At 42.9% G+C, this 14,189-nt stretch overlaps 1 protein-coding gene across 1 annotated transcript; it reads right to left on the reverse strand.

Moving 5' to 3' along the window:
* Window positions 1–2,425: 2,425 nt before the first annotated feature.
* Window positions 2,426–6,418, reverse strand: LOC139071659 (uncharacterized). The gene is made up of 2 exons (XM_070554472.1): window positions 6,201–6,418; window positions 2,426–6,061 (listed from the first exon to the last, which is right to left on the reverse strand). Exons 1-2 carry the CDS (start codon window positions 6,394–6,396, stop codon window positions 5,235–5,237), a joined length of 1,023 nt encoding a protein of 340 aa, XP_070410573.1. The 5' UTR covers window positions 6,397–6,418; the 3' UTR covers window positions 2,426–5,234.
* Between the last annotated feature and the right edge of the window lie 7,771 nt (window positions 6,419–14,189).

Here is a 14,189-nt window from a genome sequence, read left to right on the forward strand (position 1 = left end):
GGGCTTCCAGGGGAGCCTGTCTTCTTTTGGGGTGAGTCGGGGTCCCTTCAGCTGACCCGTAGTTCAAACCATGCGTATAGCACAAGTTGGTTGCGCGAGTTGCCGGATCCTAGCAGACAGTTGCCAGAACGGTCCTTTCAAAATAAGACAGTTCCTGGATCTTGTTCCGGCGAGATCCGGCTCAAATTAAGCCCTGGTCGATATTGATCTCATACCGATACAAAAATCCAACACTTTATTGCATAATGAACTACATATGAAAAAGACTGCACTGCAAAAACTGATTTCTAAGAAAGTAAAAACACTCCTTTTTAAACATTTTTCTTTTTAGTCCAAACAGATTAAAAAAAAATCCCCAGAAAAATAACATTACTTAAAATTAGCTAAAAATTCTTAACTATGATCCAGATTTTCTAGTTTTGAGTAAAAAAAAAATCTGCCAGAGAGGTAAGCGGTAAGAGGTAAAAAGTTGCTTGGCTAGAATTTGTAAAACTAGCAAATAAATGGATTGTTTTTTTTTACTTAACTTGAGCAAAACCTTGCAAAACTTCATAACTGCTGCCTTTTAACTATGAACTGCTTTAAATTCCCTCCAAATTGACGGTCAGTCGAAACAACGGAAAATTTGCGATACGTACTGGAACAGAGCACGTTGCTCTTTTGCCGCTGACCGCTCCTGCATGTCGCCTCCTGTGGGTCGAACCCTTAATAAACCAGGGTTTCCCTTACATAGGCGTAGCCGTGGAGGGCCGCCACGGCTGAAATCCCACCGCCACGCCTACAACATCCCAAGTTTTATTGATGTTTTTTTTTTTTTTTTTTTTTTTTTTTGCGCGGTTTCCCGAAGAAGCAGCGGGAACTACTGTGTTGTTGCTTGTGATCACAGCCGGCAGGTAGCAAGGAGGAGGAGGCAGGGCAGGGTGGTTACAGCTATGAGCGTACGGATAAAGCATTTTTGACGAATACGAGCAAGAAACGAGTGTAAAACTCGAAAATATCCGTAATCGTGCTGAATGAAATCCTCATTGGGTAACTGACTGTCTTCACGCTCTGTGATTGGCCAGTCAGATAGAGCGCCCGCCCCTCCCTACACACAAAACTGCAGCCGGGAGCTCCGTCAGCTCGGTCCAGGCATCAACGCACACACACAGACAGTAAAGCCGGGCGGACACTGTGTGACTTTTTCACTTTTTTTATCAGATTTTCCACTCGTGCGAGAATCCACAAGATCGGGGCGAGTTTTGCGCTGAGCGTCGTGTAGTGTACAGGGGGTTACGAGAGGCGATTAACACCACGTGACCAGCTACCGATCAGCAATCGTGAGCTCGCACGGACTTCCGGAGTGTTTAATATTTATCTCGTTCCTCATGAGGGTTGAAGCGGCGCTGCGAGCAGCTGCGACCCAAAAAGTATCAGAACCGCTCACGGCGCATTCGCAATCCTGCATCAACTCCGCTCACCCGCTATTTCCCTAATAACACACGCTGTTCGTTTTTATTTCTACATGTTTTTTTACTCACAAAGATTGTCAAGAAAGCATGTTTGTCGTGTTCATGTCAAATTTAACTGATCACAAAACACAGATTTACTTTCTTTATTTCGTTTCCTCATCCAACCCCCATAAATCCCCGTGTGTCCTCCTGCAGCACTCCCGAAGGACAACAGACAAAACAAGACAAAAAAGTCTGACGTGTTGTGTAAAAACTGCTATTTTTAGCTTATTTTAGGTCCGACGTGTTGCTACCAGACGTACAGTGAGCACATGACTCGTGAGATCTGCCCTGCGCTGAAGTCGTACAGTTTGAGCTGAAACTGTGTTACGAGTGAAAAAGCCGCACAGTGTCCGCCCAGCTTATTATAATGTTCACTGTAATGCATCTTGATGTTCTTAACAAATAAATTAAATCAAAGATATTGGTCAATAATGCCAAATATGTAAATTTGTGTTTCAGTCCTTTTTATACTGGCTTAAAAATACTTCATTAAGTCTACTAAGCAGGGGTGTAGAACGTGTTTAACAGGGCCAGCCCAGTAATGATCTTGGACCAAAATAAAGGGGGCAGAGAGTCAAATAAAGGGGGCAAAAGAAGACGTTTTTCCAGATGCCAAGAAAAATTAAATGCCAAATCCCCCCTGCAAAGTGTGTCACTGAGAGTTTAAAACAGAAATTATTATTGTGCAAATATTGGTGTACTCACCTTTAATACTAGTTATTACAATGCAGCAGTCGCTGGATTGGTGCAGTTCAAAGTGGAGTGCATCAAATAAAACAATATTAACATAAAGGTGACACGTGTCATAACCCCCCCCCCCCCCCCCCCCCCCCCCCAACAACAACACCACCACCACCACAGCTGGAAAAATTCCTAGGGGAAACACTGTAAACACTAGAAATCCAAGAGGCCTTTACAGCGCTTTGCTGCCCGGGCCTAATTAAAAGACAACTTAGATGTGTTTTTCCTTTTTCTTTCTTATTCTAATGCTTTGCTGGAGTATTAGATCGAGAGCAAAATAATGTGATCAAAGCATCCCTAGTTGTTGCATTTTGCGTTTTGTCCTGTTCTCTCTGAGCCTCAGTGCATATACCAGGGACTGTCTTCTACATTTGCCAATTGTAAAACTTAAAAAGGAGTCTGTTAAGCTGTGTTAAACACTGTTTACTGTGTTTTTATTTATTTATTTTGTAAAAAGTTTAATTGTGCATTTTGTTCATCTCAATTCATCAGGTTACAACAACTCCTGCTGATGCAGAGGAACAGTTCGTCCTCCCAAGCTCCCCAAGGCTCATCGCACTTGGTAAAACTGTCATTTAGTAAAAGCAGATATAGAGAAAAATAAATCCTAAGTTGACATTAAGACTAGTGAGGAAGTGTCATTACTGCAGTGCCCAGTGAGAACATTCCAACACTGACTTGGTTGGCTGGGGACGAGACAATGATCATCCCCAGCCAACCTCCTGCCCACTCAGCCACAGCAACACTTTGCCAGGAAAGAGGGTTTGCGAAGCAGATCGCTCACGAAATTCGTGTGCTGCCTGCTTTTCCTCTGTTCACATCAGGCACAAAGTTTTCCGTCGCAATCAACAAGCGCTTCTGCTCAGCTGTTGCATTTCTTTTTTTAACTATGTTTACCAGGTACTAGTCCCCATTTACTGCTCTTTTCCTGTTTAAAAACACCCCACGTGCCTTTGCTGTTCTGTGTGTGTGCACACGCACACACCCTACCTATTTATATCTTCGGAAACTGCGCCGATCCTGCTCAGCTCTTGTGTAATTAGACCAATTCCTTTAAAATTGGGTTCGTAAATAACTTGGTGTTTTTGGTATGAAACAATGCTACTGTATATATATGAATATTTGAATTAAACGTATTTGTTTATCTAAGCAAAACAGATTCTCCCCCTCCCCATAGTTCAGCCTACACTGCGGGAATGGGTGTGTTTAATTTTCATCTCTAGTCTGTTTAGATACACAAATATGATCGCATTTATCAATCGGTGTTTTGTTTGAAAACTAGCTTTATTTTGTTAAATTTCATGGCCTGCCTCTTCTGTCTTTGAATTCCTGTCAGAACTGATGCAGCTCCCTTTCATAAAAAATAGAGCACACGCCAAAACAATTGCCACATGGCGTGAGCCTTCCCAGTGCTTCGCAGCTGCTGTGAACGACACCATAAGTCAACAAGGGCGCCGAATAGAAGCGCTCTTTGTTCCACGATGCTTAGCATCACCTGTGTCTGATGTGAACTATGTATCAGACATTACTTATTTGTAATTCAATTGTTGTTTTATGTTTGATTATTGCAGGAGACACTATGTGGTCTGCGAACAAGTGGATGCTATCCATAGAGGGCAGAGTTGTAATCCCACTTTTACCTCCCATACCGGATTTTACAACTGCCTTGGCTGTCCTGTTTGCCAGTTTCTATGTATTCAACATAGAATATCAGGTGGAAGCAGTCACAACACTGGAATTCGTTCAGAGGTATTGCTAATAACATTCTAACTTAATTTTGAGCTACAATTCAATTAAAGTTTATTTACAAATATTTAGAAAAATCTTAGAACTCTTCATAGTGCTGAAAGAATAGTAATTTAAAATTAGAACAGTCGGACAATAACTAAAATCATTTGCTCATACAAATATGTTCATTCAGGACAATAAACGCTGTAAGTCTAAATATCCAATCGGCGCCAAAATCATTACTATGTTTTAGCTGCACCTTGACTCTAAAGCTGCTATTCGTAATCTGCAAAATAAACTAGCTTACTCACTCAGAACTCTCACCCCTCCCATCAAGTAGCACTCCTAGGCCATGCCCCACTGAGGAAGTGCGGTGATGTTCTGCTGCAAAATGTGCTACAAGCATAATGAGTCATGGAGCCACGTACATGCAGAAGTCTGTTTGTCGGGTGGGATTGTTTAATCATTGGTTTTGGACCAATCCATGTTTTTGGCTGAAGTTTAGACAAAAGAACCACTTAATTATTTATGTTTTTCTTTAATCTCCACAAAATATTTCTAAGAATGTTGTGTTAAAATGTTAATAGGCATGAAAAAAATCTGTTAGATTACTTATTTTGCAGATTAAAGATAGCAGCTTTAAATTTCTTATCCTTTCAAGTTGATTTCTATAAGCTTTTTGATCTGTTCTGAGAGGACTTTTGTTATGATGATGTGCTCACCAAACTGTCCATAAGTTATATTAACCTATATTTTCATTTCTATTAGGTTCCTTGTGAGGATCAATCCAAATTCCATCAAGTGCACAGCCAAGGTCCAGACGAGCAGAAAAACTGGCAGAACTGTGAAGAGAAAGACAACGGATATAAATCCACGCGTCGTTTCATTCATGAACGCCTTCTCTGCATTTGACTGGCAAAACAGCTAACTTAAGGTGAGGTTCTGATACTGGTCACTACATCTATGAAGATGGGTTTGGTCTTTATTTGTCAAAAGTAGCGTAAACATATGGAGCCCATAAGGGGACATGAGCAACAAAAATCTTGTGCACACCAGTAATTTTCTCGTGCGCACAATTTAATAACTTGTGCGTAAGAGATACTTTATCATCAGCTAATAAAAGTTAAAAGCCAGATGTTTTTGTCAAAAATTGGAATAGACTTTAATCATGAGTTTTTGTAAGATCCACATCCCTACTGGCTATATTATTAGAATTATTCTCACAATCTATGACCTAATGCTTGGATGTGACCAGAGGGCTCATGCTGTAGGCTACCCCTTTTTATCCATGTCATCCTTCAGTCTGGTGTACAGGTCAACACCAGTCAGGGTAGTGAAGTGGGAAAGTAAGAGCTTCCAAGACAGGAGAAATGGCCACCGTTTACTTATGTCCAGAATGCTGGGAGATGGGTCAGCATTGATGTCTTCTCGCTGTTTTGAATATGTATTTGTCATAAGTTCCTTTACCCTTCCTCTCTCAGCTGCCTTTGGTCCATCTTGAGTAAAAATATCTATCATTTCTTTCCTCTTTTCTTCTAGTGATTGAGCCGTTTCCCCCTCTGGATACTCCTGTGGCTGCCAGTTAATACAACCATAACTGTCGATTTTAGCACATTTGGCAGGTGGTGGCGGCTGGTCATCATCACTTGTGTCTGACCTTCTGGGCCTCCTCAGGCGGGAGAGTGTGTTGTCTCTGTTGACATATTCAACTCTGGTTTTCAGCTGCTGCAGTAAAGTGAAGTATCCACATCCAATACTTTCTCCCTCATCTGTTTTATCTAAAAAGCTGCCAGGATACATCTGAGTTATAGCTTTTGCTACTGTTGTGCAGTCTTTTCGTGTCGGGTTCAAGCAGTGTTCTCTCATGGAATCAACAATGACTTTCACCATGTGTCTGCGATCCCCTGGCTCTGGACGATTACCATCATCAATGGCTCTTTGGAGAGCGGGCCTCATTTTGTCCCATTGCACCTGAAAACCGTCTACCCATTTGCTGTGTCCTTGTGGACTGGTTAATGGACTGGTGCAAGGCTCATTTGAAAATGAGCTAGAGGGGGAAGAAACGGGTGAGGAGGTGATAGGCTGAGGACTTTTTGGATCTGCATAACAAATTGACATAGGCACAAAAAACATAATGGTTAATTTTGTTTCATTCTAACATTTTTCATCTTAATAGTCATTATCATCAAAATACAATAGCAGTGAACATAAACATGTAGGCTAATTGAGACAGCTTACGACTTTTGAAAGAATTAATCAATCTTCTGCACTGAATGGGCGATAGTAGGTGACTGATGTCTGCCTCTTTGATAAACTGAAGATCATCTGGCCCTTCCACACCCAATGTGGTTTCAAACTCGTGAATCACTGCTTCCACCTTCTCCCTCTGTAGCTGTGGTAGCACGCTCTGTATTGCATGCTCAATGGAGTCCATGTCTTTTACCTGTAACACACTGAATGGTCTGACACAAAGGTACACCCCTCAAATTTGCATGAAAGCCAAAGCATGTCCTTGCGTTTGCGCCCTTGATTTAACTGTGGTCGTATGAACTCTGTACATATGCTTTTGAAGAGCAATTACCGTTGAAAAAGCAGAAGGACAATTTGCATAGCCACAGTGAAATCTAATGTTAGCGACATTTCTGTGCATTTTAACATGTCAAATAAATGCGGGAGTTGACACAGCTTTGAATTTACAAACAGTACACGTGTAAGACATTTTGAACCAGAACGGCAGTTAACTCAAACTTATCCTTTCTCAAGTATCGGTAACTAGTCTGAGCAAGCAATGTTTGACTAAAAGTCAGTAAAGAGAAAGGACACTTACATGCAATGATGCTCCACGCATCCACGTCGAGAAAACAGTCTTCGTCGTCCTGCAGCAGACTGGAGAACGTTGCGAATCCCTTTATTCCTGCAGCTGAAGTTCTTTCCTCCTGTTCTTTTTCTTTCTTGCCGCTGTTCGGTTAGAACCGGTTAGAACACCGCCAAAGACTGCCGCGCAATTGTCGGCTGGACCAATGAGCAGCCCAGCGTCGCTGGCTACAGCTTGTGAACCGTGATCACGTGAGCCAGGTGCTTTCCCGGGCATGAGCGCATGAATACTGGGACTCGAGATGAATTACCAGTAAAATACACCATTTATAAATAACACAGTAACTGCATGTTAGTCATCACCTACATCGCAAAATGCAGTTAATATTATTATCTATCTGATCTGACCGTTTTCCTGAATAGTTAATGAGTTGTACTGTGGAAGGCAGAAGAAAAAGTAGTTCCTAGTAACTGGGTTTAATACAAAGACTGTAGAAAAAATTATATTTGGTACGGTATAATTCAGAAAACTAATTCTGAGACTTGGTGGAAGCAGCAAAATGCAATCAACTGAAATATAATTAAAATTTTAATAGGTTAAAATGCTGTGAATAATAGTTTAAAGTATTAATAATTTTTATTTCTGCACATCTGTGTGGTGCCATTTAAAATCAAACATAATTTTTGCAGCAATTAAGTTAAACTAGAAGAAGGTAAAAAATAGGTGGTTCATTTTTCTAAGTAATATTTTCACCATGATTATTCATACATTTATAAATGTTAAAGTTTCCAACTAAATAATAATATTACAAGCCAAATGTTTAATTTAGACTTAAATGTTTATTTTACAAATTAAATAATTAGGTCACACCAACGTATTTAGTTTGTAATCTGAATATTTAACTTGGAGCAAAACATTTACTTTACAAACTAGCTGCTATGACTCAATATCCATATTTTGGGACATAAGGATTATTCTATTCTATTCTATTCTATTCTATTCTATTCTATTCTATTCTACACAAATTTCAGCCTCATAGGTCAGTTTTAAAGTTATTCATTTTCCCACCATTTTCTAAATTCAAATTTCAAAGAAATACATTTTGGCTGCCACGCAGCAACCTTTGACCCCAGACTCAGGTCAGATGATCCCCAAGGGGTCACTTTAGAATAATCTTATCGATCAATCAGTCAATCACCTTTATTTAGAAAGCTCCTTACAGGCATGAAACATGCCACCAAAGTGCTGTACAATAAAAATAAAAACATTTAAAACCAGTAAAAAGTTTAAGAAACAAACAATAAAAACATAACAGCATATAAAAGCCTAGACGTAACGGCATCAGCTAACCCATAGAGTTAAAAGTCAGTTTTTCAAATTGTTTGAAGCTTTGCCTGTTGGCTTGTGAAGAGACCCTATCAATCACCCCAAAACACAACTCTGAAAGAACTTTGGAAGGCCAAGTAGACCCCCAGAGGTCCCATCATAACTGCACCGAGATATGCGGGTAAAGTCCGTTTGATAAGCAACATACTCAGATTTCATGTTTAAATCTCAACGCATGAGTTGAGTTGAGTTGTTAGACAAAAGCAGGCCAAAAGGCCACTTCAATGGCTGACCTCTGTGACTTTTGACACTTCCCAAGGTGCTGCGAGTCTAAAAATTTGCACAGTGTATGGCTCGAGCACCACAATCTAGACATTAAAATTTCAGCTCCTTAGGTCAAAAGGTTTGGAAGTTATTCATTTTCCCTACATTTTGTCATTTAAAATTTCATAAAGGGGATTTTTTGCACATTGTGGTGACCTTTGACCCCATTGAAGCCAAACTCAGACCAAGTAATGGTCTTAGCCCCCCACATGATTATACTCAATTTTGATATTAAGAAAAACCTGTTTGACAGTGTTGTCTGTTTTGATGTTTAACTTTGAAACAAAGGGAGCCATTCCTAACCATTGCTTTCATGTCCTAAAGTACACAATATGTTACTGTAAATGTCATATTACTAGATATTTCTGTAGTACCATTCAGGTTACTATAACACCCATCCATCCATCCATTTTCACCCGCTTATCTGGAGTCAGGTCGCAGGGACAGTAGCCTAAGTCGAGAGGCCCAGACATCCCTCTCCCCAGCCACTTGGGCCAGCTCCTCCGGGGGAATCCCAAGGCGTTCCCTGGCCAGGTGAGAGACATAGTCCCTCCAACGTGTCCTGGGTCTACCTTTAGGCCTCCTCCCAGTTGGACATGCCCGGAAAACCTCATCAGGGAGGCGTCAAGGAGGCATCCTGACCAGATGCCCGAGCCACCTCAACTGGCTCCTCTCCATGTGGAGGAGCAGCGGGTCTACTTCGAGCCCCTCCCGAATGACAGAGCTTCTCACCCTGTCTCTAAGGGAGAGCCCAGCCACTCTGTGGAGAAAACTCATTTCGGCCGCTTTTATCCGCGATCTCATTCTTTCAGTCACTACCCAAAGCTCGTGACCATAGGTGAGGGTAGGAACGTAGATTGACCAGTAAATGGAGAGCTTCGCCTTCTGACTCAGCTCTCTCTTCACTACGACAGACTGGTACAACGCCCGCATCACTGCAGATGCAGCACCAATCCGCCTATCGATCTCACGCTCCAGTTTTCCCTCACTCGTGAGCAAGACCCCGAGATACTTAAACTCCTCCATTTGGGGTAGGACCTCATCCCTGAGGCAAAGAAGGCATTCTACCCTTTTCCAAATCAAGACCATGGTCTCAGATTTAGAGGAGATGATTCTCATCCCAGCTGCTTCACACTCGGCTGCGAACCGCTCCAGCAAAAGCTGAAGATCACGTTCTGATGAAGCCAACAGCACCACATCATCTGCAAAAAGCTGAGAACTGATCCTCAGGCCACCAAAACGGATGCCCTCCACACCTTGGCTGCGCCTAGAAATCCTTTCCATAAAGGTTATGAACAGAATCGGTGACAAAGGGCAGCCTTGGCGGAGTCCAACTCTTACTGGGAACGAGCCTGACTTACTGCCAGCAATGCGGACCAAGCTCTGACACCAGTCATACAGGGACCTAAGAGCCCGTATCAGAGGGCCTGGTACCCCATACTCCCGGAGTACCCCCCACAGGGCCCCCAGAGGGACGTGGTCAAACACCTTCTCCAAATCCACAAAACACATGTAAATTGGTTGGGCAAATTCTGACGCACCCTCCAGGACCCTCCTAAGGGTATAGAGCTGGTCCAGTGTTCCACGGTCAGGACGAAAACCACATTGCTCCTCCTGAATTCGAGGTTCAACAATCCGATGGACCCTCCTCTCCAGAACCCCTGAATAGACCTTACCATGAATGTTCAGGAGTGTGATCCCCTGTAGTTGGAACACACCCTGCGGTCTCCCTTTTAAAATAAGGGAACCACCACCCCAATCTGCCAGTCCAGTGGAACTGCCCCCGATGTCCACGCGATATTGCAGCCAACACAGCCCCACAGCATCCAGAGCCTTAAGGAACTCCAGGCGGATCTCATCCACCCCTGGGGCCTTGTCACAGAGGAGCTTTTTAACCACCTCAGTGGCCTCAGCACCAGAGATTTGAGAGCCCAACTCAAAGTCCCCAGACTCTGCTTCCTCACTGGAAGACATGTCGGTGGGATTGAGGAGGTCTTCGAAGTATTCTGCCCATCGATCCACAACGTCCTGAGTAAGAGGTCAGCAGCACACCGTCCCCACTATAAATAGTGTTGGTAGCGCACTGCTCACCCCCCCCACCCCCCCACCCCCCCAAGGCGCCGGATGGTGGACGAGAATCTCCTTGAAGCCATACGGAAGTCTTGCTCCATGGTCTCACCAAACTCCTCCCACGCCCAGGTTTTTGCCTCAACGACCACCCAAGCCGCGTTCCGCTTGGACCGTCAGTACTCGTCAGCTGCCTCTGGAGTCTCACAGGCCAAAACGGCCTGATAGGACTCTTTCTTCAGCTTGACAGCATCCCTAACCACCGGTATCCATCAGTGGGTTCGGGAGTTGCCACCACGACAGGCACCGACGATCCTGCGACCACAGCTCCGGTCAGCCGCCTCAACAATAGAGGCACAGAACAGGGTCCATTCAGACTCAATGTCCCCCGCCTCCCCTGGAACATTTTGGAAGTTCTGTTGGAGATGAGAATTGAAGCTCCTTTTGACAGGGGACTCTGCCAGGCGTTCCCAGCATACTCTTGCGATACGTTTGGGCCTGCCTGGTCTGACCGGCATCCTCCCCCACCATCTGAGCCAACTCACCACCAGGTAGTGGTCAGTTGACAGCTCCGCCCCTCTCTTCACCTGAGTGTCCAAGACATACGGCCACAGGTCAGATGAAACAACAACAAAGTTGATCATCGAGCTGAGGCCAAGGTATCGTAGTGCCAAGAGCACATATGGACACCTTTATGTTTGAACATGGTGTTCATTATGGACAATCAATGACTGGCACAGAAGTCCAACAACAAAACACCACTCGAATTCAGATCAGGGGGGCCGTTTCTCCCAACCACACCTCTCCAGGTCTCACTGTTGTTGCCCACATGAGCGTTAAAGTCCCTAGCAGAATGAGGGAGTCACTGGAAGGAGCACTCTCCAGCACCCCCTCCAAGGTCTCCAAAAAGGGTGGGTAGTCTGAACTGTAGTTTGGTGCATAAGCACAGACCGCAGTCAGAACCTGTCCCCCCCCCCCCCCCCACACGTAGGCGGAGGGATGATACCCTCTCATTCACCGGGGTAAACTCCAACGTACAGGCACCAAGATGGGGGGCAACTAGTATGCCCTGCATACCCCTGCTCGGCACCTCTTAGTGGGAGCAACTCCAGAGTGGTAGAGTGTCCAACCCCTCTCAAGGAAACTGGTTCCAGAGCCAGAGCCATGCGTTGAGGTGAGACCGACTATATCTAGTCAGAATCTCTCAACCTCACACACCATTTCAGGCTCCTTCCCCACCAGAGAGGCGACATTCCATGTGCCAAGAGCCAGCTTCTTTAGCCGAGGATCAGACCGCCAAGGTCCCCCGCCCTCGACTACCACCTGTCACACACTGCACCTGACCCCTTTGGCCCCTCCCATGAGTGGTGAGCCCATGGGAAGGGGGACCCACGTTTCCTCTTCGGGCTGTGACCGGCCGGGCTCGCCAACGTATCCCACCTCTAGGCCTGGCTCCAGAGGGGGGCCCTGGTGACCCACGTCCGAGCAAGGGTACACAGTTTCCATTGAATTTATTCATCATAAGAGGTCTTCAGGCTGCTCTTTGATCCCTCACCTAGAACCTGTTTGCCATAAGTGACCCTACCAGAGGCATAAAGCCTCAGACAACTTAGCTCCTAGGATCATTGGGACACTCAAACCCCTCCACCACGGTAAGGTGGCAGCCCAGGGAGAGGCTATACCCAATGGTTATATATGATGTTACTGCAAATCTTTACACTAATGTACTGGTTGCTAAAATTACTTAAAAATACATTGTACAATTAAAACAATTACTGTGAATTTTTACAGTATCATGTTGCTTGATGTGGTTTCCCGAAGTACACGATATCACTCTGAAATTACCTTTGGTTGTAGTTTTACACAGTACGTGATGAGTTACTGTGACATTTTACAGCTGGTTGAGGTTTCTATAGTACACAATATGTAACTGAATTTCAACAGTATACTGTAATGGTTACTGTGAGCTTTTAAAGTATTTACATGTTGTTATAACAATAAATAATATGTTGCTTTAAATTCCAATATATTGTGAATTTCTACAGTACTGTAATAGGTACTGCAATTCCCTATGGTACACATGTTACTGTGAATTTAAATTATTATTGTGAATTTCTGCAGTATGTTTTTATCCAGTACACAATAAGTCATTGTGAAATTTCTCACCACTGTAAAATCTTGTTTTGTTTTGTACAGTAGTGATTATATTACTGTTACTTACTACAGTAGAACTTGGTATGCTGTGAATTTATAAAGTATTGCATGTATTACCATAATTTATGCAGTAATTTTACACTACTGTAAATTTTTGCATTTTTTCTTACAGTAGTAATTATATTACTGTGAATTACAACAGTAGAACTTGGTCTGCTGTGAATTATACAGTATTGCATTCATTACTATAACTTATGCAATTGTTTCACACCACTGTAATTTAACTCTCTGTTTTTTACAGTAGTGATGATATTACAGTGACTTACTACAGTAGAACTTGATCTGCTGTGAATTTATACAGTATTGTATTTATTACAATGATTTATACAATTATTTCACATCACTGTAAAATATTGTTTTGTTTTTTACAGTAGTGATGATATTACTGTGACTTAATGCAGTAGAACTTGGTATGCTGTGAATTTTTAAAGTATTGCATGTATTACCATAATTTATGCAGTAATTTCACACTACTGTAATTTCTTTCTCTGTTTTTGACAGTAGTGAATATGCTACTGTGACTTACTACAGTAGACCTTGATCTGCTGTGAATTTATACAGTATTGTATTTATTACAGTGATTTATACAATAATTTCCCATTACTGCAAAGTCTTATTTTGTTTTTTACAGTTGTGATGATATTACTGTGACTTACTACAGTAGACCTTGATCTGCTGTGAATTTATACAGTATTGTATTTATTACAGTGATTTATACAATAATTTCCCATTACTGTAAAGTCTTGTTTTGTTTTTTACAGTTGTGATGATATTACTGTGACTTAATGCAGTAGAACTTGGTATGCTGTGAATTTTTAAAGTATTGCATGTATTACCATAATTTATGCAGTATTTTCATACTACTGTAAATTTTTGCTTTGTTTCTTACAGTAGTGATTATATTACTGTGACTTACTACAGTAGAACTTAGTCTGCTGTGAAGTTTTACAGTATTGCATTTATTACTGTGATTTATACAGTACTGCAACAGTTACTGTCAATTATACAGTGTTTTACTTTAAATACATTCACAGTGAGTTACTTTACAGAAACACAGTAAATTACTGTGTAATTCACAGTCATTTTTTACAGTGTGTGTGAGGGAGAGGGACTGTGACTGTGACTGTGTGAGGGAGAGGGACTGTGACTGTGACTGTGTGAGGGAGAGGGACTTTGACTGTGACTGTGTAAGGGAGAGGGAGAGCGACTGTGACTGTGACTGTGTGAGGGAGAGGGACTGTGACTGTGTGAGGGAGAGGGACTGTGACTGTGACTGTGACTGTGTGAGGGAGAGGGACTGTGACTTTGACTGTGTGAGGGAGAGCGACTGTGACTGTGTGAGGGAGAGGGACTGTGACTGTGTGATGGAGAGGGACTGTGACTGTGACTGTGACTGTGTGAGGGAGAGGGACTGTGACTGTGTGAGGGAGAGGGACTGCGACTGTGTGAGGGAGAGGGACTGTGACTTTGACTGTGTGAGG

The sequence above is a fragment of the Nothobranchius furzeri genome, chromosome 9 (assembly GCF_043380555.1).
Source record: "Nothobranchius furzeri strain GRZ-AD chromosome 9, NfurGRZ-RIMD1, whole genome shotgun sequence".
Lineage (NCBI taxonomy): Eukaryota > Metazoa > Chordata > Actinopteri > Cyprinodontiformes > Nothobranchiidae > Nothobranchius > Nothobranchius furzeri.

What these genes read in the sequence shown, in the direction of transcription:
- LOC139071659 (XM_070554472.1), bottom strand. Translation starts at nt 6,396, where the DNA reads ATGGACTCCATTGAGCATGCAATACAGAGCGTGCTACCACAGCTACAG. An exon ending in GATTAATTCTTTCAAAAGTC is followed by an intron (nt 6,062 to 6,200) that starts GTAAGCTGTCTC and finishes TTTGTTATGCAG; the next exon opens with ATCCAAAAAGTCCTCAGCCT.